At 50.8% G+C, this 24,215-nt stretch overlaps 2 protein-coding genes across 2 annotated transcripts; one reads left to right on the top strand and one right to left on the bottom strand.

The window, feature by feature from the left end:
• The first annotated feature begins 17,614 nt into the window (after nucleotides 1–17,614).
• On the top strand, nucleotides 17,615–20,310 carry Rnf26 (ring finger protein 26). Its single transcript, XM_057766210.1, has one exon. The coding sequence runs from the start codon at nucleotides 18,152–18,154 to the stop codon at nucleotides 19,430–19,432; it is 1,281 nt and encodes a 426-aa protein (XP_057622193.1). The 5' UTR covers nucleotides 17,615–18,151; the 3' UTR covers nucleotides 19,433–20,310.
• A 1,571-nt stretch (nucleotides 20,311–21,881) lies between these two features.
• Nucleotides 21,882–23,894, bottom strand: C1qtnf5 (C1q and TNF related 5). Its single transcript, XM_057767860.1, has 3 exons — nucleotides 23,711–23,894; nucleotides 23,102–23,365; nucleotides 21,882–22,773 (listed from the first exon to the last, which is right to left on the bottom strand). Exons 2-3 carry the CDS (start codon nucleotides 23,313–23,315, stop codon nucleotides 22,256–22,258), a joined length of 732 nt encoding a protein of 243 aa, XP_057623843.1. The 5' UTR covers nucleotides 23,316–23,365; nucleotides 23,711–23,894; the 3' UTR covers nucleotides 21,882–22,255.
• Between the last annotated feature and the right edge of the window lie 321 nt (nucleotides 23,895–24,215).

The raw sequence follows: 24,215 nt of genomic DNA, 5'->3' as shown, positions 1-24,215 counted from the left end.
ATTATGTTGGAGCAGGGTGGGGGAGGGGCATCGGCGTCACAGCTGGCCTACTGAACCTTAGGGTTGCCCCGGACTTAGGCTAGGGTGGGGACTTCCACAGACACAAACCCCGCTGTTGGGGAGCTGGGGTCTGCAGCATCCGGTGGTTCATCCTGGGGAGGGGGCTAGATGGTGGGATTCCCACCGCCTGGCTTTCCCATGGACTTCTGGGTCTGTTCCCAGGATCCCAACATTCCAAGACTCCCCTGGGAACTTCGGGCTTCTTCTCTTGGCCCCTTCCTTGCGGTAGTGTTGGGGAGGCGGGGTGGTGGTGGTGAATGTGAACGAATCAGATACTTCCTAGAAACTAGGAACCCTTAAAACCAACAAGACGGTGGTGGATGGGTTTGTTTGACAGAGGTCATGGCCCTTCTATCCTTGCTCCCAGCCCTTGTGAATACTTAGACCTTAGACCGGCCCTCTTGTTCCCTCGGACCCTAGGGGTCTGTCCTCGTGAACAGTTCACCTGCCCGCTTCGCAGCACCTAGGGTCTCATTTTCACAGGAGCTGCCGAGGCGGGAAGGCGCTGCAGCAGCCCGGGGCTCTAAGGTCCTGCCCAGGGGATGCCGAGGGGGAGGCGGGGCATCCGGCCGTGCTCACCAACCCAAACATTACCAAAAATGCTCAGGCGGCTCGGTCGAGTTGGGAGGGGGGACCATGGGACTCTCCGGAAACCCCGAATCCGGTCTCAGAGTCTTTCCCTCGGCAATGATTCAGTCGGTCCGGTCACCCCCTCTGCGAAGGGTGGGGGCAGATCCCGGGGGAGAACGGAGGTGCGGTGCGACTGGACGGGACCCCGCGGGCGGGGCGGGTCCGGGCTATCTGCAGCTCCTCGCGGAGCAAGTCCTGTCGGCGGTGGAGTCTTAGGTCCGCGGCCTCTGGGCTCACACCCTCATCCCACTTCCCTATCCCCATCATAGATCTGGGGGGTGGGCGGGGAAGGATACTGGGGCCTAGGCCGGATGCTGGGAGTTTACACCTACCCCCTCTGGGAGTTTCACATCCGCTTTCCCAAATACCACCACCCAGGGGGAGGAATGTCCCCAGAGGGCTGCTCAAGTTTGACTTTGCGATGTCCCGAAGGCAAAGACCAGCTGGTCCACTGTTGGAGAGCATATGGGGAAATCGGGACGCACCACGTTCTGGGTCTACTGGTCACTGTGTTCTCGGAAGGACGCGGGTACACCCTCCTTAAGGCTTTCCAGAAAGGGACAGGACGAGTCTGGGATCTTAAGATAGTGGAAAGAAGAAAGGAGATAGTTAAGGTCGACCTGCGGACTTTCCAGACTACATACCCTGATGGCTTGGGCCGTCAAGGAAACTCCAGAAGTAGAGATCACGGGATTTGGATCCAAACTAACTCAAAAGTTGCCACTTTCTTGCGTGTGCCTGTCCCCCTGGAAGTGGTGAGGTCTCAAACACTGAAGGGACTGATGGCCTTGAGACCAGCTTCCTATCTACAGCCATTAACCTCAAGCAAGGAGAGCAGACAGGGCTCTGAGGGAGAGAAGCTGTGCTTCCTTTATTTACATGGACTTTACAGCTTAGGACTTCCACTTAACGGCCACTGTGGTGACCCATGTGTATAGTGATCTTTACAACAGAACGTGACCACAGAAAGGTGGATGCCGCTGGAGCTCGCTTGACTAGGCCTGTAGTCCCAGCGTTTAGTAAGCAGAGATAGTAGGATCCTGCATTTGAGACCAGCCTGGACTTATATAGTGAGACCTTAGCTTCAAACAAACAAACAAAAACCAAAACACTTTTAATCAGGCAGTGGTGGGGTACACCTTTAATCTGGCACTCGGTAGGCAGAGACAGGCAGATCTCTGAGTTCCAGGTCAGCCTAGTCTACAGATCGAATTTCAGAACAGCAAAGACTACACTTGGGGGGAAGGGGAGGGGGTTCAGCATTCAGAGGAAACTATGCGCAGGGTAGCATATCTTTCCTGCTACTTGGGAGGCTGAGGTGAGGAGTTGAAGCTAGCCTGGGCAAGATTTCAAGACCTTGTCTCAAACAACAAGAGTTACATGACCTAAAGTAACATAGGATCAGTTTTTCAAATTGTGTTAAAGTGCATGTAATGAAAGCTCCTATGTGTAATCCCAGAACCTAGAAGGTATCAGACACAAGAGGGGCAGGAAGTTCAAGGTCAACCTCAGCTGACAAGGTGCATTTGGAGTAAGCCTGGGATACCGAGACCCTGTCTCAAAATAAAAATACACAATATAAAATTATTTAACCATTTCAAAGTGACTATTTCAATGGTGCTAAATATATTACTAGAGTTTTCTAGCAAAAACCCCATTCTGGGGCTACCAACAGAGTGAACACATTAACTCTTTCAATATACGGACTAAACTGCTGAGTGTTGCTGGGTGTGGTGGTATGTGTCTGTAATCCCCATCCTTGGGAGGCTGAGGCAGGAGGGTGACTTCTCATTAGGGATTAGTCTGGGCTGCACAGTGAGACCCTGTGTCAAACTCCCACTCAGAAAGAAAGAAAGAAAGAGAGAGAGAGAGAGAGAGAGAGAGAGAGAGAGAGAGAAGAAAGAGAAAGAAAGGAGAGAGAAAGAAAGAAAGAAAGAAAAAAATGGTGAAAGACAGACAGAAAAGAGGTTTTAGTCAAGGTGGCCACATCTGAAAGTAGTACGTGTCTCAAACATCTGACAGGGACTTTGATTTTTCAGGAAAAGGAAATAATAACCTGGGGTAGATTATTATTAGGCCAGTGGCTTGGTAGGTTGTGATCTGAGCAGCTGCTTCAGCATGTGAGAGGAGTCCAGAGAAGGCGGCGTCTCACATTTGATTGAAGGAAGCGTCTGGGTCCCATGAGACGGTCACCTGTGCTTGAGGTATAGTCTTCCCTGGGAAGCCCACCTCCGCTTGGAGCGGTTTTGTTCCCTTGTCATAAAGATATTTAGCAATCGGCCCTGTCATCCAGGAGAAGGCACGGATCCAAAGTTGGGTGAGGGAAGAAGACGCAGAGGACAGGGACAACCCTTCAACTACAGTCTTAACATTTCTGTTATCTGTCAGAACTTCTAAATTAGCCTAAGAAACTTAAAAAAATATATAGTTTTGTCTGTTTGTTTGGAGTTTTGTTTGTTTTGTAGGCAGGGTTTCTCTGTGTAGTCCTGGCTGTCCTGGAACTCACCTTGTAGACCAGGCTGCCCTCAGATTCACAGAGATCTCCCTGCCTCTGTCTCTGGAGTGCTGGGATTAAAGACCTGAGCCACCCAGCTTGTCTTTTTTGAGACAGGGTCTTGTTGTATTTTAGGCTGGCCTTGAACTCCCTGTGTAGCCGAGGATGACTTTGAACTTCTGGCCTTCCAGCCCTGATACCGTGGTTTTATAGGCACATGCCACCTTGCCTGTCTGATGCAATTCTGTGGATCCAAGTCAGGGTTCCGCGCACGCTGGGTGAGCACTCCGTCAGTGAGCTACAGTCCCAGCAAGCAGTGTTGAAGGAAGGAGGAGGAGAGCTAGACCAAAGGCTGTGGAACTGAGAGGAGTTGGAACAAGGGCTTAGAGCAGGGAGTGTCAGAGCCTTGTCCGCAGGCCTCCGCCAGCGAGGAAAGTCTTTCTGGAAACCCCGGAGGTGTCAGTGAAAGGGTGGCTGCAGAAGGTCAGTGGGGTGGTGTCCACCTGCAGTCCGGTGCTTGAGAAACAGAAATGGGAGATTCGCTGTGTTGCTGTAAGACACAAGACGGATGTCAGCCTAGTCTACATAACAAGATCCTGTCTCAAAAAAAAAAAAAAAAAAAAAAAAGCAAGGGCTGGCCATTCCAGGCAGGGGAAATGGCAGGGGAAATGGCACCAACAAAGAGAGGCAAGGGGGAAGGAAGCCAGGCAGGATCATATATACTTGCAGTCCCTCAGCATGTGGGAGGCAGAGGCAGGAAGATCATGGGCTACATGAGAACCTGTCTCAATGTAACACCCGATTCTGTGTTACCCTCTCGGTACAGTTCGTCACTGTACTGTACGCAAGCCGGGCAAGGGCCTGGAGATTGAAAGAACACACAAGAGACCTGGGTCATTCGAAAGGAGATCAGCCGAATGCCGTTTATTCAACTTTGGGGAAATCCTTAAATACCTAGCTGCTGTACAAGGAGCTCCCCCCAAGCAGGTGGGAAATTGCCATACCCAAGATGGGGTAAACAATGCCCTACAGCTAATCACCAGGCTGGGGCAGAGGGAGCACAAAAAAAACAAAACAAAACAAAAAAAAAAACAGAATGATTTAGCTGGCAGACCAGAAACTGTCCTCAAGTAACCCCAGGAGCAGGAGTAGACCCGGACCCTACATCTCAAAAACAAAATGGTCTGGCACGGTGGTGCATGCCTCTCCTTAATCCATGAAGAACTTGGGAGGCAGAAGCAGGTGGATCTCTGTGAGTTGGAGGTCTGTCAAAGAACGTAATGAGACCCTTGTCTTAAAAACAAACAAACAAAAATCCAAAGAGAGAGCAAGGCAATTCAGTGCCAGCTTCTGTTTTGTGTAGGAAGTTTGTGGTGGGTCGTCTCCAGAGAAGACTGATCAGACCAGGGTTTAAGCCAAAGTCTTTATTAGCCGGCTGGTGGCTACACTGGGTGTTCAGGATCCAAGCCTTTTTCAGGGTGGGGTGAACTTTTTAGCACAAAAACCATGTCCTAGACTGACAAGTTTCAGTTCACAAGAATGGTTAGCCAGAAGCAGAACCATAGGGGCCAAAAAACAAGATTAGCGTATTTAGAGACTTTCCCACAACCACGGACTTTGATGGAATAGGTCTTTGTTCTTTTTTTTTTTTTAAGTTTTTTTTTTTTTTAGATTTATTTATTTATTATGTATACAACATTCCTTCCATGTATGCTTGCATGCCAGAAGAGGGCACCAGATCTCATTCTAGATGGCTGTGAGCCACCATGTGGTTGCTGGGAATTGAACTCAGGACCTCTGGAAGAGCAGGCAGTGCTCTTAACCTCTGAGCCATCTCTCCAGCCCTAGGTCTTTGTTCTTATTTTGGGGAAGTGGTTTTGTCTACATGCTGAGTTTTACAGTCTGAATGGCACTTCCATCATGAGTCAGTTGTGTTAAGGTCTGGGATCCTGTTCCAAAGTTTTCAGGCAGCTATCTGGCTAGAAGGCAGATGAGGAGGCTCGGTGACCTGTCTTGTGGTTGTATTGTCACAACAACCCTATATTTGTTCCCACTATTTGTTTACTTCACCAGAAATTGTGGAATATACTACCAACCAAGCCTTGATGAACAGATAGTGTTCCATGAAGAATGGCTAACTAGAAATTCACCAGGGTAGAGGATACATTCAGATGAGTCAGGATTAGGTTATGGGGAAACATCTTGGATTTCAAGATAAGTTAGGCAATGGGAAGCCACCACAAGTTTTTTTTGAGCAATGGCAGAATTTATGTGACAACGGGAATTTGACCTTATACGCTAGTTTCTCGATGTCTTCTTGGCCCAAGCGCGCCCCCTGGTGTCTTTCATTTGTATTGCTCCCTCGTTTAACCGAGTAGTTGGGAGGATTCAGGCCCGGAATTGCAGGATTTCAGAGTTCTGGAAACGCAGGCTCCCTGTATCTGATTTCATTTTATCTTGAGTGATGACAAAGAACTGTGGCAAAACAGGGTGACAGAGAAGGTGCCAGGTAAGGAGAGGGCGTGGCAGCGTCCCCCCTTCTCTCTGTTTTCTGACACCTGGCGCCTTTAGAATGGACTCCATTAGGGACACTGAAGACAAAGTCCCTGTGTTTGAGAAGCATGGATTCGTAATGAGGTAGGCAAGAACATGAGCAGTTATAGTAAAGTGTGCCAAGCACTGGGGAGCAAACACGTGCGCCCAACAGCTGCAGATGACAGCCGGGTGGCTCAAGAGCAGCTTCCTGGAAGAGCGCCACCTAGCCTCATTCTGAGGCCCAGCTGTAGGGCGCCCCGGATGCGGGGCGTGCCGTCTAGAGGGTGGCAGCAAGGGGCTATTGGCCCTCCGCATCCTGCATCCTGCATCCTGCGAGGGAGGAGGGAGACAGCTGAGGACCAAGCTGGATTACAGACGATTTGTAAATTGTAATAAATTATTAACCGCAGCAGGGTGTACACCATGGTTTTAAGGAAGAGGGCAATCCCAAAGCTACTTTAAATCCATTAAATAAGGTCAGGCCCCAGAGGGCCAGAACCGAAGAAGGCCTTACTTTCCAAGATTCCATTTCCCGCCAAAGTCCCTTCTCTCCCTTAGATGGTGGAGATTGGAAATATCTATTTTTTTCCTAGGGAGGCAGTCTCCAACAACATATAGGGTGTGGCCATGTTTTAGCCATTTGTCCCCTACATGGGACTGAGTTTTTCTTGGCAGCCTCTCCCGCTTCCCCTGGGCTGAGGCCTTGAAGAATGATGCTTTGATGGCAGGGAGGAGAGTAGTAGGCAGTCAAAAGAGCATGCGCTCTGTAGTCGCCGACAGAATGTAGTTTTCTCTCCCCCAACTTTTTATTTTCCTTTCTTCTCCCCTCCCTTCTTTCCTTGCCTTCTTTTCTCTCTCTGCGTGTTTTGAGAATGGCTCTTCCTCTGTAGTCTATGGTCGCCTGGAACTTGCTGTGTACTCCATAGAGATGCTCTGACCTGGCCTCCCGAGGCCAGGCTACAAGCCTGAGCCACCATGCCAAGCTGGCTGTGGGGGTAAGGAGATTGTAGGTTAGGGGAACTTGCAGCCAAGCCTGAAGACTTGAATTCAGTTTCTGGAATCAACATGGTGAAAGAACCAAATTGTGCTCTGAGCGCCACACGTAAGGAGACAAAGGCCCTTGGCAGTCAACTCACTGGGTGGTGGGGCAGACTGTGTGCCAGCCCAGTGTTAGGATCAATCACAGCCTGACCTCTTAGCGTGATGGGATCCTTCTGCTAAATCACCTGGGGAAGTCTTTCTCCCAGACTAAGGTGGACATGGTGACAGGGTCACCTACAGCTCATCAAGGCTTGGTGTAATGAAAATTCGAATACCTTCAGACTCTGTGGCAATCAGCTGCAGTCTTTGCGTACTTAATTCAGTGTCCAAGGAGCGTTCTAGACTGCTGATTTGGGCACGGGGGAGTCTGATCAGCCGTGAGATCGGCAGTCTTGCTCAGGGAAGTCGGGGAGCCAGTGAGCTGCTACTTACAGAAACTGTCACAAGCCTGATATCTTACCTCATTTACAGGAAAATGACCACTAGTGGGAGTGTTCACAATATAAACCGAATTATTAACACTAATAGTGATTTTTAACAGATTTAGAGCTCACCACCTGCCCGCTGCCCCAGTGAGAGGTGAGTGCTCCCTGTGTGTGTCAGAGATAAATTTCAAAATGAATTCAAGACCTAGAATGTATGATACAATGGGACCGGGTGAATGGCTATATTCCAGTGTAAGCCATGGGTCTCGGTTAATAGTAATGGGCTTTAACGTATAAGCATAGACTCATTGATTGATGGGGAAAAATCAAACAGAACTTGAGTTTGTTTTGCTTTTTACATTCTTTAAAATAATTCTAAAAATTTGTTTATTGTTATTATTTTGAGACAGGGTTTCACTTGGTAGCCCTGGTTGTCCTGAGTTTCCTGTGTGCTTTACCTGAATGCATGTGTGTCCCGTCTCCAGACTCGGTACCTGAAGAGGTCAGGAGAAGGGGTTAGATCCCCTGGAACTGGAGTTAGAGATGGTTGTGAGCATCTTGGTTGCCCTTTCTTTTTGAAACAGGGTATCAAATTTCTTGTGTAATCAAGGATGCCTTGAACTCCACAGTCTCCAGCTTCCATTTCCCGAGTGCTGAAGTTATAGGCAAGCTAAGTTTAAATGGGGGGGGGGGGTTGCGGGTGTTTCAAGACAGGGTTTCTTTGTGTAGCCCTGGCTGTCCTGGAAGTTGCCCTGTAGCCTCAAACAAGATTTTTTGTTGTTGTTGTTTTCGTTTTGAGGGCTAGTAAGATGGCTTAGTGGGTAGAGGTGCCAACACCCTATCAGAAATACTTACTTGGAAGGCTAAGGCAGGAGGATTGCCTCTTTTGAAGCCAATTTGGGTTACAGAGCGAGACCCTGTCACAGGGACAAAATAAAGTAAAACATAAGTACTCAAAAATCAGTAGTGTTTTCAACAATGTCTGAGGAACAGTTTGCAACACCAACACATACTTCTCTTAAAACTTGCAGATAGTATTAGGCCCAGTGGAGGGATCAGTAATCCCAACATTCAGGAGGCCAGGCTAGCCAGGGCTACTTAAGGAGACCCTCTCTCAAAAGGAAAATACAATTAAAAATTTGAAGTACATTTTATTTTTTTAATTTATTTATTTATTTTTTCTTTTTTCGAGACAGGGTTTCTCTGTGGTTTTGGAGCCTGTCCTGGAACTAGCTCTTGTAGACCAGGCTGGTCTCGAACTCACAGAGATCCGCCTGCCTCTGCCTCCCGAGTGCTGGAATTAAAGGCGTGCGCCACCACCGCCCGGCCTGAAGTACATTTTAAAAAGGAAAAAAAAAATCTTTATTTTGTGTATGTACATGAGTGTGTGTTTAACCCAGGCTGGCACCAAAATTCCTGCCTCAGGCTCCAGAGTGCGTACCTCTGAGATGAGGAGGACTTACGGGGGCGCGTTCATGTTTTTTGCGGGCACATTTATGCTTCCCGTTGTAGAACGACACCTGCAGGTTCGCTTTGCAAATGGCCCAATAGAGCCAGCGCCAATGATTGGCCTGCTAAGCCCTGAGCTATCCCCAGACCAGGTGACGGTGTAGCAAAGGAACGTAAGTCTCAGCCCCTTGAGTGTGTGCAAACCCAGGTGCCCAGAGAGATGTAGGGGGAGGAGACGCGTCAACACTCCAGCCTCAGAGACAAGGCTGGCCCCTGGCTGGATGGGGAACATTAAACCACCGTGGGATGACTGACTTCCCTCTAACATTTCTGGCTGAAGATGAGAGAGAGGGCAAATCTCCAGGATTTTTTTCTTTTATTTAAATAGCATTTTTATACACTTATTTTCCACCCCCCCATCTCACCCCTCCCTGCAGATGTATGTATGTATGTATGTATGTATGTATGTATTTATTTATTTATATTTGAGACAGGTTCTTACTATTTAGCTCTGGCTGGCCTGAAATTGCTATGTAGACGAGGTTGGCCTCCAGTTCGCAGCCTTCTGCTTGCCACTGTCTCTCAGGTACTGAGATGAAGGGCACGTTCCGATGCATCTGGCTGGCTCTCCAGGATGCTAGTCCCTTCTTCTCATATTGCTGGCTCTCTGCAAACGCACAGCTTAGAGTCACTTCCTATCTGGGCTTTACTGTCATTTGCGGTGGCGGGATATGGCTTGTTGTACTTCTGGGGCCGCAAAGAACAAGAGCAAGGACATCCAAGTGCTTCTCTTCCCTCCACAACCACAGACCTCGTGGCTTTTGTCCACGGTGACTTCAAGTTTCAAGGACGTGTTCGGAGATGTGCCACCAGGTAGAAGAATCGAGAACACGAGCTAATGGTGGTGTTCAACTAATGCTCATGCAGACCAGGGGAATCTGAAGCCAGCCACAGGTTGCCTGGCCAGAAGGAAAGCGGTTCAGCTTCCTCTTGAAAGACTTCGACATAACACATCATAAACAGAACTCTGGGGCTGGAGAGATGGCTCAGTGGTTAAGAGCACTGGCTGCTCTTCCAGAGGATACAGGTTCAATTCCCAGCACCCACATGGCAGCTCACAGCTGTCTATAACACCTGTTCCAGGTGATCTGATTCCCGCATGCAGACATACTTGCAGGCAAAACACCAATGTCTATAAAATAAAAATAAACAAATTATTAAAAAAAAAAAAAAACTGTCACCTTCCTAGCCTCTACTCTGTCAGAGTCTATCTATCTGCTTTTCACTGAAAGGCCAGCCTTGTTTACAGTGTGAGTTCCAGAACAGCCAGGGTTACACAGAGAAGCCGTCTCAAAGAACCAAACGCCAAAAACAAAAGAAAACAAAACAAACAAGACAAACACCAAAAAACAAAAATAAAAAAGAGACATAGATAACCCTCACGACCTCTTTATTTTTTTTTCTAGCAAGCTCTTTTATGCCTACAAAACTAGGCCTGTCTTTTGAAAAGGCACACACTCTTCCCCAGGTGCAATACTGTCAAGCGTGGATGGTCACCCACGACACTTTAAAACTCCCGAGGCTCTTTCTTGCAGTTTTGAAAACGAGAGTTTTGAGATAGTTTACAGCGTTTTCCTTAGATCGGCACAAAGACCGTCTCCTCAATCTAGCATGCCAATCTAAATTGGGAGACTGAGGCAGGTGGATTGCCTTGAGTTCAAGGGTAATCCCCTCGGCCTCTACTTCCCACGCGCTTGGATTCGAGGTGTGCAGCACCGCTCCCCGCTTTCACCCTTGGATTCGAGGTGTGCAGCACCGCTCCCCGCTTTCACCCTTGGATTTGAGGTGTGCAGCACCGCTCCCCGCTTTCACCCTCATTTTCAGGAGATAAAAAGGAAGTAGAGGGGCAGATGAGATGGTGCGGCTGTTAAGAGCACTTGCTCCTCTTCCAGAGAACCCAAAGTTCAATTCCCTGCACCTACAGAGCTGCTCACAGCCAACTGTTAACTCCAGTTCCGTGGGATCTGATGCCATCTTCTGGCCTTCTTGGGAACTGCATGCAGGGAAACATACACAATAAAACAAAGATTTTTTTTTTTAAGGAGGTAGTAAGACCTCCAGGTTCCAGTAACAGGAATAAGCCTCTGGGCCAGGACCCTGTTATTTCCAGAATGAATGTCAGGGTTAATGGTTTTGCCTGGTTGACAGAGGAATTAACATGTATTCAAACAATTTTTTGTTTTGGTATTACAAAAAGTTTATTTATCAAGAAAATATCGGCCCGGCGGTGGTGGCACATGCCTTTAATCCCAGCACTTGGGAGGCAGAGGCAGGCGGATCTCTGTGAGTTCGAGACCACCCTGGTCTATAAGAGCTAGTTCCAGGACAGGCTCCAAAACCACAGAGAAACCCTGTCTCGAAGAAAAAAAGAAAAAAGAAAACATCAGGAGTCTGGAGAGATTGCTCACTGTTTAAGCATTTGCTGTCTTTTCAAAAGATCTGGGTTCAGTTCCCAGTACCTACATGGCAGCTGTGATGTAGCTCACAACTGTCTGTAACTCCAGTCCCAGGGGATCTAATCCACCTCTCCTGGCTTCCCTGGGAGCCAGGAATGTACATGGTGCACATACACACATTCAGGCGAAGGACATAAACACATAAATAAAAATAAACAAATTTTTAAAAACTCATATGAAAATATAGATGACCTGATTTAAAACAAATTTTAAAGGCTTTATTTATTATGTGTATAGTGTTCTGCCTCCATGTACGCCTGCATGCCAGAAGAGGGCACCAGATCTCATTATAGATGGTTGGAGCCACCATGTGGTTGCTGGGAACTGAACTCAGGACCTCTGGAAGAACAGCCAGTGCTGTTAACCTCTGAGCCATTTCTCCAGTCCTTAAAACAACTTTTAGTTGATTATTTTATATGTATAAGTGTTTTGCTTTCATGTATGTCTGGGCACTATGTGTGTGCTGTATTCTCGGAATGCAGGATCCCTGGAACTGGAGTTACCCAGGGGCTGAGCTAGCAGGTGGAGGCTGGGAATAGAAGCCGGCCTTCCAGTAGAGCAGCTGGCGCTATCCATCACTGACCATCTCTCCAGCCCTATGCGACCCAGCTTTAGGGCAAGGAAGCAGGTCCTGTGTGAGCTTCTCTGTGAGTAGTTGCTATTGACGTCATCCCAAGCCTTCTGTTTCCTCAGTGTTCTTCTGCTGCTCAGCATTGACCCTCACCCATCACAGATGACACAAAGATGGAGGCTGGTACTATTCCATGGACCTGTCGGCCATCGCTTGACATCAACCATAGCATCCTTTTTAAAATGATTTTTTCATTTTATCGGTATTTTTGCTTGCATGTGTTAGAGTGTCAGATCTCCTGGGACTGAAGTCACAGACAGTTGCAAGCTGCCATGTGGATGTTGGGAATTTCACCTGGGTCTTCTGAAAGGGCAGCCAGTATTCTTAACCGCTGAGCCATCTCTCCAGCCTCCAACCATAACTTCTTGTGCATGAATTCAGCTTGGGAGGGTGGGCCTTGTCATGACAGCTCCTCAGTGGGCCGAGTGCCACTGTGAAGGAGCAGGTGGCCTCATTCTCTCCTCTCTGGATTCTTCTATATTTTAGTATGTGTGGCCTCTGAACCTTGCATGCTATTGGAAGGGGGAGCTGAATGGAAAGGACAGGGGTGAAGAGCCAGCCTCAGTGAGGGCACCTTTTTCTTTATTTTTCTATATTTGAGACACCAGGCTAGCTTCAATCCATATTGATTTTTCTGCCTCAGCTTCATGAGTGCTGGGATTGTAGGTATGAGCCAACAAGCCTGGTTTAGAATCTGCCTTTTCATAGGTCTTTCCCCCACGCAGTGTAGATGATTGAATTGAATCGGGGCCTTCTACATGCCAGACAAGTGCTCTGCCACTGAGCTATTCCCAGACCCATTATAATAATTTCCTTGTGTTTGAGAGAAAGTATGCATGCACATGCTTGCGTGCGCGCGCGCACGCACACACACACACACTGCTAGAGATGAAACCTAAGAATTTACCCATGCCAGGCAGGCAAATGCTCTACCACTGAGCTACACTCTAACCTTAATTTGCATAATTTAAAAATAAGATTAAACCAGACAGTAGTGGCCAGACAGTTTGAGGCCAGCCAGAGTGAATTCCAGGACAGGCTCCAAAGTGACACAGAGAAATCCTGTCTCGAAAAAGAAATTAAATAAATTAAAAAGAAAACCTTCAACTCTAAAAAATCTTGCCAAGCAACCTTTATCTTTTTGTTTTGTTTTGTTTTGCTTTTCAAGACAGGGTTTCTATGTCTAGCTTTGACTGTCCTGGAGCTAGATCTGTAGACCAGGCCTCTGAAGTGCTGAGATTAAAGGTGTGCATCACCACCACCACCACAGATCAACCTATATCTTACTTCTTACTGAATGTTTGTTTTTTTGGGTTTTTTTTTTTTTTTTTTTTTTTTTTTTTTTTTTGTTTTTCGAGACAGGGTTTCTCTGTGGTTTTAGAGCCTGTCCTGGAACTAGCTCTTGTAGACCAGGCTGGTCTCGAACTCACAGAGATCTGCAACCGCCCGACCCTTACTGAATGTTTGTAGAGGAGATGAAGGAGTACACAGGATAGTCTTCTGAGTTGGACACCTTCTCTTGGTCTCATCAAGTCCCTTAACCCCCACCAATATACACCCTGTAACCTCTATGAAAGTCTTGGGCTTGTTCAGCTGGGATTTCTCTTATGAACTAGAAGACAAGCCTGGCTTCCACCAGTGCAGACAGCCCTGGCTGCTAGAGTAGCCACTGGGAGCTCCAGTTCTTGCTGTGGCATTTTCTCTGCTCAGTTCTGCAAGGACAGCGCTCTAGACGTGTGGGTTTTTTCAGAGCTGGTTTACCTGCTCTCCTCCAGAACGCGCTGGTGAGCAACTTAAATCTCTTCCACCAAGTTAGCCGAGTCTTTGTCCTTGTCCATAGCTGGGATTCTTGGTTCAAGGGCTGTGGCTCATTAAAGTGGCTTTGGGCTGGGCGGTGGTGGCGCACGCCTTTAATGCCAACACTCGGGAGGCAGAGGCAGGAGGATCTTTAGGCCAGGGCTGTTACACAGAGAAACTTGTCTTGAAAACAAACAAACAAACAAACAAAAACAAGCAAGCAAGCAATCAAACAAACAAAAACAACAACAACAACAACAAAGTGGTTCAGGCAAGGGAAGGGTCTGTTTCCAGGCAAGCAGGAATTGCCTTCAGGGACTCTGCTAACTCTGAGAAAGTTTTTCTGACTGTGGAAAGCTGGTTGCTTTGTTTTCTTCTTCTTCTTCTTCTTCTTCTTCTTCTTCTTCTTCTTCTTCTTCTTCTTCTTCTTCTTCTTCTTCTTCTTCTTCTTCTTCTTCTTCTTCCTTCTTCTTCTTCCTTCTTCTTCTTCTTCTTCTTCTTCTTCTTCTTCTTCTTCTTCTTCTTCTTCTTCTTCTTCTTCTTCTTCTTCTTCTTCTTCTTCATTTTAGCTTTTTGAGACAGGGTTTTTCTGTAGCTTTGGAGTCTGTCCTGGAACTAGCTCTTGTAGACCAGACTGACCCTGAACTCACAGAGATCTGGCTGCCTCTGCCTTCCCAGTGCTGGGATTAAAGGGATGCACCACCACTGCCTGGCTGTTTTCTTATTAGTATTTTTAAAATTATATTTATTTATCTAATTGGTGTGGTGGTGGTGGTGGTGGTGGTGTGTGTGTGTGTGTGTGTGTGTGTGTGTCACAAGTCACAGTTGGTGCACAGATGTCAGAGGTCAGCTTTTGGGAGAGCCAGTTCATCCCTATTATGTGGGTCCCAGGGAGTGAAGTCATTAGATTTAGCAGCAGGCACCTTTCCCCACTGAGCCCTGTTACTGGCCCTGACTGGCAGTTTAATTGCAGCCACTGCAGGTGTGGCATGTTTGCTAGGTTTGATCATGGACACAGGGAGTGTGAAGCTCCAGTGCGACCTCCAGGAGCTTCACCTCTTTACTCTGCAGGCTGAAAAAAAAAAGCACGCCAGGCCTGGGGAGCTCAGAGAACTGTGTGTGCCAGCAAGAAGACATCTCCAGCACCACAGAAAGCTGGACGTGCTGAGTACACCTGTCACCCCAGTGATTGGAGATGGAGAGACCCCGGGAGCTCATTGGCCAGAGAACCCAGTCAACACCCGACATAGTAAGGTGGAAAGTGACAAAAGACACCCTCCTGTATCCTCTCTGGCCTTCGGATGCATGTGCGTGAGTGTATCCATTCGCATATATCTGTGGAGTTAGGTCCCTTCTGCCACTGGGGGCTGGGCTCAGGTCACCCAGCAGGCTTTCTCCAAGCAAGTGTTTTTACCGTCTAGGTGACGGCACAGAGAAACTACTGAACTGCACTGCTCCCTGAGCAGATGGAAAGATTTAGTGGGGATCAAACTGCCAAGACCATCTGTGTGTGTGTGTGGTGGGGAGGACAGAGAGAAGATGGAAAAGGAAGCAGACTATACATGACAGCCAGCAAGGGCACCTGAGCTGACTCACGTTGTCCGGATTGATCTGAACCAGGTGCCCTAGGCAGAGGGCGTTGATATTAGGGGAAGATTAAGAGAACTTCTTGGTTAGATCTGATTTTCAGCCAGGCCTTTAATCCTAGAGACAGGTGGATCTCTGCATTCAAGGCCAGCCTAGTCTACAGAGAGAGTTCCAGGACTGCCAGAGCTACACAAGGAGACACCCTGTCTCCAGGATGGGAGAAAAGAGGGAGAGAGAGATCTGATTTTCTAATAAATAGAAACCATTAGGCTTGTTGTTTACCCAGTAACAATCCTTCTGTTTACCCAGCCAGAGGCCTTTTGTTTAGGACAGTGGTTTTCAACCTGTGGGTCTCTACCCCTTTTGGGATCACATATCAGATTCAATTACATTACAATTCATAGCAGTAGTAAAATTACAGTTATGAAGTAGCAACGAAATAATTTTATGGCTGGGGGTCACCACAACATGAGGAATTGTATTAAAGGGTCGCAGTGTTGGGAAGGTTGAGAACCACTGGTACAGGACACGGTCACCAGCACTGCTTGGACCTCTCTCTGGTCATTTTCTCTCTCTCTTTCTCTCTTTCTTTTTTTTTTTTTTAAGACAGAGTCTCTACGGAGCTCTGGCCCTGAAACTTGACACAGACCAGGGTGATCTGCCTTTGCCTCCTAGATGCTGAGATTAAAGGTATGAGCTAACTAGCCAGGCTTTGTTTGTTTGTTTGTTTGTTTGTTTATTTTTGGTTTTTCAAGACAGGGTTTCTTTGTAGCTTTGGAGCCTGTCCAGTAACTAGCTCTTGTAGATCAGGTTGGCCTTGAACTCACAGAGATCCGTCTGCCTCTGCCTCCTGAGTGCTTGGATTAAAGGCGTGCGCCACCGCCGCCTGGCTATTTATTTATTTTTAAAGACAAGTTTTCAAGTAGGCAAGACTGTCTGTCCTTAAACCTGCTATATATCTCGGAAGCTGACCTTCCCGTCTGCCCCGCGAAGCCTAGTTCATGCATGCTAGGTTTGCACGCTGGACTTTGCTCATGCTGGGTGAGCTGTCTACTGACTGCGCTCCACCCTCCACTGGCTGAAGCTCCTAAGGAATGAAGGACTTGGGTAGTGTCCAGGGTTGGGGTCAGAGTTGGCAACAGAGAGCTTGAATTCAAAACAAGTAGGAAATTAAAACAAACAGTGGTGACCAGGGGAAGGATAAGTGTCCTTGTTTACTTTCTGTTGCCCTGATAAAACACTCTGACCAAAAGCAACTTGGAGAGAAAAAGGTTTGATGGTCTTGTACTGTCAGGTCCATCTTTGAGGGAAGTCGGGCAAATTGTCAAGGCAGGCGCCTTAACGCAGTCACGCTTCTTATTCCACACATTACGTCCAACCATGGAACTCACTCCGAGCCAAAGAACCGCAGGAACCATGGGGCTGCTGCTTGCTAGCTGGTTCACTCTCGGCCAGCGTTCTTTTTTTGTGTGTGGTTTTGGAGCCTGTCCTGGAACAAGCTCTTGTAGACCAGGCTGGTCTCGAACTCACAGAGATCCGCCTGCCTCTGCCTCCCAAGTGCTGGGATTAAAGGCGTGCGCCACCACCGCCCGGCTCGGCCAGCGTTCTTATACAGTGCAGGGCAGCCCCCGCTTCTATATCAATTAACAAGACAAGTTTACAGACCGACCAGATCTAGACAATAATTAAACTGAGGTTTCTCTCAGATGATTGACTGTGCCAAATTGACAGTTAAGGACGATGATAGTCACCCAAGAGCCCTCCGCGTAAGTAGAAAGCGCCAGGGCTCTTGTGCTGGGCACAGGTGGCCGACAAGCTAAAACAGCGGCCAAGGTAGGAAGCAGAGCTCCTTCAGTCTGGAGTTCCTTTTCTCAAGGACGACGAACTGCCTCCTCAGGATGCTGCAAAAATCTGCCGAGGAGTGTGGAAGAGCAATTTGGGAATCTCCTGTAACAATCTTTTTCTCTTTGTGAATAGCTTTGTGACTTTTAAGACGGTGTCTTAAAAAGGGTTGGGTTGCCAAAGCATGGTAGGTGCTTAATAAATGATAAAAATAGGAGGAATGAGAAGATGAAGCGGCGGGTCCCATCGGGACACGGAGGCGGTACTATCCCAGAGTCCAACCCAGAGTTTAGAGAGCGCAAGCTCCAAGACCCGCAGAGGGTGAGGAGGAGGGGGTTGAGGGTGTTAACTCTCAAAAGCAGCCTCATCAAAGTCTGGCTCTGGCCCTTTAAGAGGCGGGATGGGGGTTATACTGACAGGCAAACAGACCAATCATCGCTTCAAAGAGAAGGGGCTTTATACTTAATTTTTTTCCACCTCCCTCATTGGAAACTATGTCGTTTTGGCACCGTTCAAAAAGACCAATAGCTTTTCGATATTTCTGTCACTTCCCTTCACCGATTGGCCATAGGCCATCGTCCCGCCCCCTCTTGCCCCACCCCTTTGCACACAAGATGGCGGCGCCCAGTGGAGTGGAGGCCGCGCTTGGGGCTTCCCGAGGCTGACTCTCTCCCTTTGGTGACAGTCGCCGCGAGTGGGAGGACAGGGGCCGGGCGGGGACAGGGGCACCTGCGTGGCTGGACCGCGAGCCCGCGCCCAGCCTGCGCCGCCCCACCCGGCCCCGGCCCGGCCCGGCTTTTCCCGATCCGGTCCCCCCCTTCCCGGTCTCCTCCCGGTCTGACCGGTTCCCGGCCTCGTCTGCCGCTCCAAGCTTCTAAAACTGAGGAATTTCCTCCAGTCCCGCTCACTGTCACTTTCGACATGTTCTGCCTCTCCGCTCCCGAACAGCCCGCCTTCCAAACCGGGACTCCCTTCGCTCTCCTAAGAGTCTTCCCTCCAACCCTCTTCAGACCTTGGTTCTCGCTCGGTTAGGGGTTCGCATCCCTTCCAGATTAGCCCCCCGACTCTCCAGATCCTGGCAGCTTTAACACGGCCTCCACGGAGGAGCCAGCCTTGCTTTCGTCCTGAACTCCGCAGCCCTATCATGGAGGCTGTGTTCCTGGTGGTGAACGGGGTGGGCCTGGTGCTGGACTTGCTGACCTTGGTGTTGGATCTCAACTTCCTGCTCGTGTCCTCCCTCCTGGCCACCTTGGCCTGGCTCTTGGCCTTCATCTACAACCTGCCACACACGGTCCTGACCAGTCTTCTCCACTTGGGGCGAGGAGTCCTGCTCTCGCTGCTGGCCTTGGTGGAAGCGCTGGTCCGGTTTACCTTTGGCGGCTTGCAGGCCTTGTGGACTTTTCTCTACAGCTGCTACTCTGGCTTGGAGAGCTTGAAGCTCCTAGGGCACCTGGCCTCTCATGGAGCTCTGAGGAGCCGAGAACTACTCAACAGGGGCATCCTGAACATGGTCTCCAGTGGCCATGCTTGGCTGCGCCAGGCCTGTGACATCTGTGCCATTGCCATGAGCCTGGTGGCCTATGTGATCAACAGTCTGGTCAACATCTGCCTCATCGGCACGCAGAACCTCTTCTCTCTGGTGCTGGCCCTGTGGGATGCCGTGACGGGGCCTCTGTGGCGGATGACAGACGTGCTGGCGGCTTTCCTCGCCCACATTTCCAGCAGCGCGGTGGCCATGGCCATCCTCCTCTGGACCCCCTGCCAGCTAGGGCTGGAACTGTTGGCCTCAGCGCTCCGCCTCCTGGCCGGCTCTGTTCTTTTCAACCTCACGGGTTTGGTGTTGCTGGCTTGTGTGCTGGCGGTGACTTTGACCGTGTTACACCCAGACTTTACCTTGAGGCTGGCCACCCGAGCCCTCAATCAGCTTCATGCCCGACCATCCTACCACCGGCTCCGAGAGGATGTTGTACGGCTCTCTCGCCTGGCGCTGGGTCTGGAGGCCTGGCGCCGAGTCTGGAGCCGAAGCCTGCAGCTGGCCAGCTGGCCGAATCGGGGAGGGGCGCCAGGGGCCCCCCAAGGTGCCCCCCGAAGGGTGTTCTCAGCCAGAATTCAGGGACAGGACGCTCTTCCTGAAGCAGAAGAGGACGTCAGGACCAACAGGACGGCACCCGCTAGAGGCCGAGAGAGACTCAATGAGGATGAACCGACAGCAGGGCAAGACCCATGGAAGCTGCTGAAGGAGCAGGAGGAGAGGAAGAAGTGTGTCATCTGCCAGGACCAGAGCAAGACCGTGCTGCTTCTGCCCTGCCGGCACCTGTGCCTGTGCCAGGCCTGCACCGAGATCCTCATGCGCCACCCCGTCTACCACCGCAACTGCCCGCTCTGCCGCCGCGGCATTCTGCAGACCCTCAATGTCTACCTCTGATGACTCCCTCCCCGCCCGCCCACCCTCCGCGCTCCACACGCTGGGACAGCATCAGCCTTCTGCCTCTGGGTCTTGGCCTGAGTCTTCTTTGCCTCTACACGACGACGCGACTCCGTCAAGCCTCAAGCCATATATCCAGGACTTGTAGCTGGAACACTCTGGAAGACTCCAGCCTGGGTGGGACAGGGTAACAGTTTCTCTGCACCCTGCCCGTGGGGCCCTGTGGTGTTGAGGGTGGTGAGTCTGTCACTATGCAAGGGCCCTGAGACTATGGCGGGCTTTTCCCCAGTCTGCCCAGGGCCCACCCAGATGCCAGCCTGTCGGGCTAACCTTTGCTTCTGGCTTTTCTGTTGGGGTTTTTGGTCCTTCCCCCCTAGGCCACACCACAGTAGTGTCATGTGAGGATTTCGGCGACTCATGAGCCTTGGAGTGATCTTCATTTTTCTATTTTTGTTTTTTCTTGTTTTGGAATGATCGTGACTCTTTATGTTCAGCCAGAGCCTCTGCCCTGGCGGGTCTGGGAGTAGAATCCCGTAGGTGCCCTTAGAGCCACTTCTGCCGGTTACCGTCTTTTAAAGACTCCCAACTTGACCCAGAACCTGGGGTGAGTAGTTTATCCCTGGGTACAGGAGTGCAGCTAAACCTGGCTTTGGGACCATTTACCCTGAGGCACTCAGTTCCAAGAGGAGCCTCAGAAGGAAGGCCCAAATTTCTGCTCATTCCCCTCACACCTCCCATGGCACTGAACATGGCATTCCTTCTGGTCTCTCTCTGGCACCAGGGAGGGCATTCTGCACATTTCCCTAGGGTTCAAACAAGGGGCTCGGCCTGGGGCATGCAGCCCCGTTAGGTCTGCCTGCCCAATTTCTATGAATAAAGCTGCGTTGATAGCTCTAACCAATGTTGCCTGGAGGCTTTCAGACTGGCTAGAGTAAGTGAGCGTCTGGACTGCCTAGCTTGGGGGTGTGGACGAGGAGATGCGTGGCAGGGCTGTGTCCCCAGGAAAGCTTAGTGCTCACTCCTTCTGATCTGACCTACCGCACTCATTTCTGGACCAGGCTTCTCTGTACTGCATTAAGTTCTTGTGAGCGGAATGTGAACTTGTTGCCCCTTCCCTGTGTTCCCAATTGTGCCACTCTTCCTGGGAGGGCACAGTGGAGCCTGCTGCCTGGAGGCCAGTTCCTGGAGGAGCTGGCGCTTGTCTGTTTCTTGTATGTTTTGTTTTTCAGGACAGGGTTCTTCTGTGTAGCCCTGGCTTTCCTGGAACTCACCATGTAGACCAGGTTGGTCTTGAACTTAGAGATCCACCTGCTTTTGCCTCCTAAGTGCTGGGCTTAAAGGCATGCACCACCGTGCCCAGTGTGGTGCTTGTCTTTTTTGTGTCTTGGTACAGGGCCTGCTACTGCGATGGGCTGGAGCAAGGGACTTTTTGCTAGAGTGTGAGCTGGAGCCTAGAGATCAGCAGGTCTGCCTGGAAGACACAGGAAACCTAGAGCCTTTGATACAGTGCCCTTTCATGGCCGCAGGAAATTAGGGGCAGCACAGCGTCTTTTGGAAGAGGGGTAGATGCTGGGTCCCAAAGGAGATCCCTCCAGTCTCCATGGGGAGGTTGAACAACTGTGATTAGCAAACCCGGGATGTTTGTTAGTCATAGCCTGAGCCAGCCAAACTATCACAGGAGGTGAGCCCTCCGGGCCTGTAGCCAGTCTCAGACTTAATGGCTTGGCCCACCCAGGCTGTGCCCAGCACAGTGGAGACAGTTCTCCACTGCCCCTGAATTTGGAGGCCTGTGGCAGGGCTTGCAACACACCCCTCCCCACCCGCCCCCTGCTGAGCAAGGAGAAGCCTGGCTCCTTCCAGTCTCTGTTTAATGTGGAGGATAAACATTTTATTAGGGAAGATAAACTTCCTGAGCTGGGGGTCAGGGACCTCCTTTCCTACCACCCCCATCTGAAATTCTTTCTGCAGGTCTTAATACCCTTTCCCCAACCACCTTACAAGCCCAGACCTTAAATCATTGTTCTAGTCTGGAGCGTGGTCGTCCCCTTGTGGTCATTCCAGAAACTACTTATGTCTGGGTCGGGGTGACAGCAACTGACTCTACAGTTAACTAGGAAAGCAAGTTATCTTTACCGTTATCTGGCTCACAGTGAGGGCAGTCAAATTGAAAGCTCCCGATCCTTTTTCAGACCAGACAGTGGCTGCTCCTGCTTGGTTTGGCATGTCTGAATGGAAAAATGTGTTCCTTTTTCTGGGTGGCCAGAGCCCCAAATCAGGAGGGCAATCTGCTGGTCAGGCAATCCCTTTCGCCTCCACATAGCTAGGTGGCATCTCCGTGAGCCAACTGACTAATCTAGGTCTGCTTACTGTTAGCTCTGCCTCATGGCTCCATCCTACCCAGGAACCCTCCCTGCTGTGGATCCTCAGAAAAAAAGGCAGAAGCCAGTGGGAGGTTTTTGAGGTTTATTGAGTGAGCTCTGAGAAAAAGGCTGGCCCTAGGAGCAGGAGAGATGGAGTCAGGGACCTAGAGGGGACACAGGACTAGGAAGGAGCATCCCACCTTGGAATCCTGGGCCAGGACAACCGGGAACCCACAGTTGCCAGCACAGCACACTCCTGGGCAGAAACCCAGCCACTGTTCCACGCTGCCTGCCTTGACCTCAGACAGCCTGTCTCCATTCCTTGCCAGAGTGGGACAGGAGGTGGCTCCCTCTCTTCCCTAGTCATTCACAATATTCCAGGGGGCCAGCCCTCCTGGTATGTGCCTATCAATGTCACACACCCTCCTCTAGAAGCAAGTGCCAGCTCCAGGTTCACTGTATATTAGGCGAAGACTGGGGAGCTGTGCCAGTCAGAATAGACGAGAAATCCAGAGAAGGTGCTGTCTGTCTTGATGCTGGCATAGATGCCAATGTAATCACCCACGCCCACCTGCACCCACACCTGGTCCTCGGGTTCCAGCCTTACCATAGCACCCCCTGAGAGGGAGGCTGGCTTGGGCCACCCCCCAAAAAACTGGAAGAAAGAGGCGATGGACTCGCCATTTTTGACAAGATCAAACTGCAAGCTGGCCCGGTAGACGGTCGCGTGGACGGCGAAGTAGTAGACACCAGGCACTTGGCAGGTGAACTTGCCGGTAGTGGCATCGTAATGTCCCTGCTCATTTAGCAGCACGCGGTCGAAGGGTAGGGGTGCGTCGGCTGGCGGAGGCACTCGGCTCTCGGAGCGCTTGGCACTGAAGGCTGATCGCGGGGGCACCGAACACTCCCCAGCAGGTCCGATAGCCCCCACGGGACCTGCCTCTCCACGAGGCCCGGGCTCCCCTCGCGGCCCAGGCAGTCCTGGGGGTGGGGGTGGGTTGAAGGGGAGAAATTAGGAGTCACAGTGGAGCGCAGAAGGGTAACTCTGTTGACCATTCCTAAGTCTCCCAGCCTCTCTGGCAGTTGCGGGGAACAGATCCGAAGTGCTGAGTAGAGGGATCTAGGCTTTCTGACTCCCTGGGGCTGACTCACCCCTCCACCCACAGCCCACCTCGCCCCACCCCAGCCGACTGGAATGGAGGGGGAGTAGCGCCCCCTGGCGGGACCCTTGAACCCCAAAGGATTCATGAGAGCAGCTGCGGCGCTCACTAGGATGTCTCCACGGACTGCGTTGAAGATGACTTCTTACCCGGCCTCCCGCCCTCGCCTTTCTCGCCTGGAGCTCCAGGCGCACCGTCGCGGCCATCACGACCGTCGCGGCCAGGCAGGCCTTGGCTGCCATGGTGGCCTGGTGTGCCTGGAAGGCCGGGCTGCCCGGGACACATGCTGGGGATCTTGTTGTCATCCAGTGGAGGAGAGCCTGACACCAACCCCAGAAGCAGCAGGGCAAGAAGTGGCCTCATGATGGTGACCTCGGAGGCCCAGACGCCAGGATCCTCTTGTAGTCTGTGGGCTGGGCAGGACCAGAGTCGGAACCCAGAATGACCCACCTCGCGCCCCACCCAGGTGGAAGCCAGCAGGTCCCCGTTCCACAAACATGCCTTTGGGGCTGAGTGCAGTGTGACAGGATGAAGAGGAGGGTGCCCCAGACCAAGAATTAGGAGAGCAAAGGAAAGGAAAGGAAAGACAAGCCCTCCCTACCCGGTCCCCGAGCTGGCGCCCAGGCTTTCCCACAGTCCCCTCCCCCACCCAAACTCCTCCTCTGCCAGACTCACTCCTCCCCTCTCCCCAGCTCCCCCTGCTGCTCTCTCTGAATGACTTTCTCAGACCCTCCACCTGGCCCTGCTCCCACTCCTACCCCAACCAGGCAGCCCCTGCCCTTGCTGACTGATCCCAGCTTCTGTTGCTCCTTGCCGGCTCCACAGCGCTCCTCCCAAACTCCTAGAGGAAACCAGTTGTTCAGGGGCCAAGAGCTCCGGGGCTGGGAAATAGCAGGGAAATAACTCGTGGTGTCGCCCGGCGGCTGGCCAAAGTTGTGGGGGTGTAGGGGGTGTGGAGAAAGGAGGAGGAGGAGGAGGAGGAGGAGAGAGAGACTTGAGCCTGCTTCCCACAGAGGCTGAACTGTCAGACAGACACTTGTGGCTCCAGTTCCCAGGAGCTGGCGGGAGGGAGGGAGGGAGGGACGGAACAGTGACAGGGACCAAGGTCAAGACTAGTGTGTGTAGGTGGGGTGGAGGCGGGTGGAGACCTAGATCAGGAGAGCTCAGGAGACCCCCCCCCCCGCGGAGAATAGAGTCCCACCACACCAGTAGACTCTCAATATAGCTTTGTTGACAAATGGAAAAGCTGAAGTATGCTGATGG

The sequence above is a fragment of the Chionomys nivalis genome, chromosome 4 (genome assembly GCF_950005125.1).
Source record: "Chionomys nivalis chromosome 4, mChiNiv1.1, whole genome shotgun sequence".
NCBI lineage: Eukaryota > Metazoa > Chordata > Mammalia > Rodentia > Cricetidae > Chionomys > Chionomys nivalis.
This window is presented reverse-complemented; position numbering and strand designations above follow the sequence as displayed.

Coding starts and splice junctions, on each gene's coding strand:
- Rnf26 (XM_057766210.1), top strand. CDS start 18,152: ATGGAGGCTGTGTTCCTGGTGGTGAACGGGGTGGGCCTGGTGCTGGAC.
- C1qtnf5 (XM_057767860.1), bottom strand. CDS start 23,315: ATGAGGCCACTTCTTGCCCTGCTGCTTCTGGGGTTGGTGTCAGGCTCT. Junction 22,774..23,101: donor AGGCGAGGGCGGGAGGCCGG/GTAAGAAGTCAT, acceptor CCCCACCCCCAG/GACTGCCTGGGCCGCGAGGG.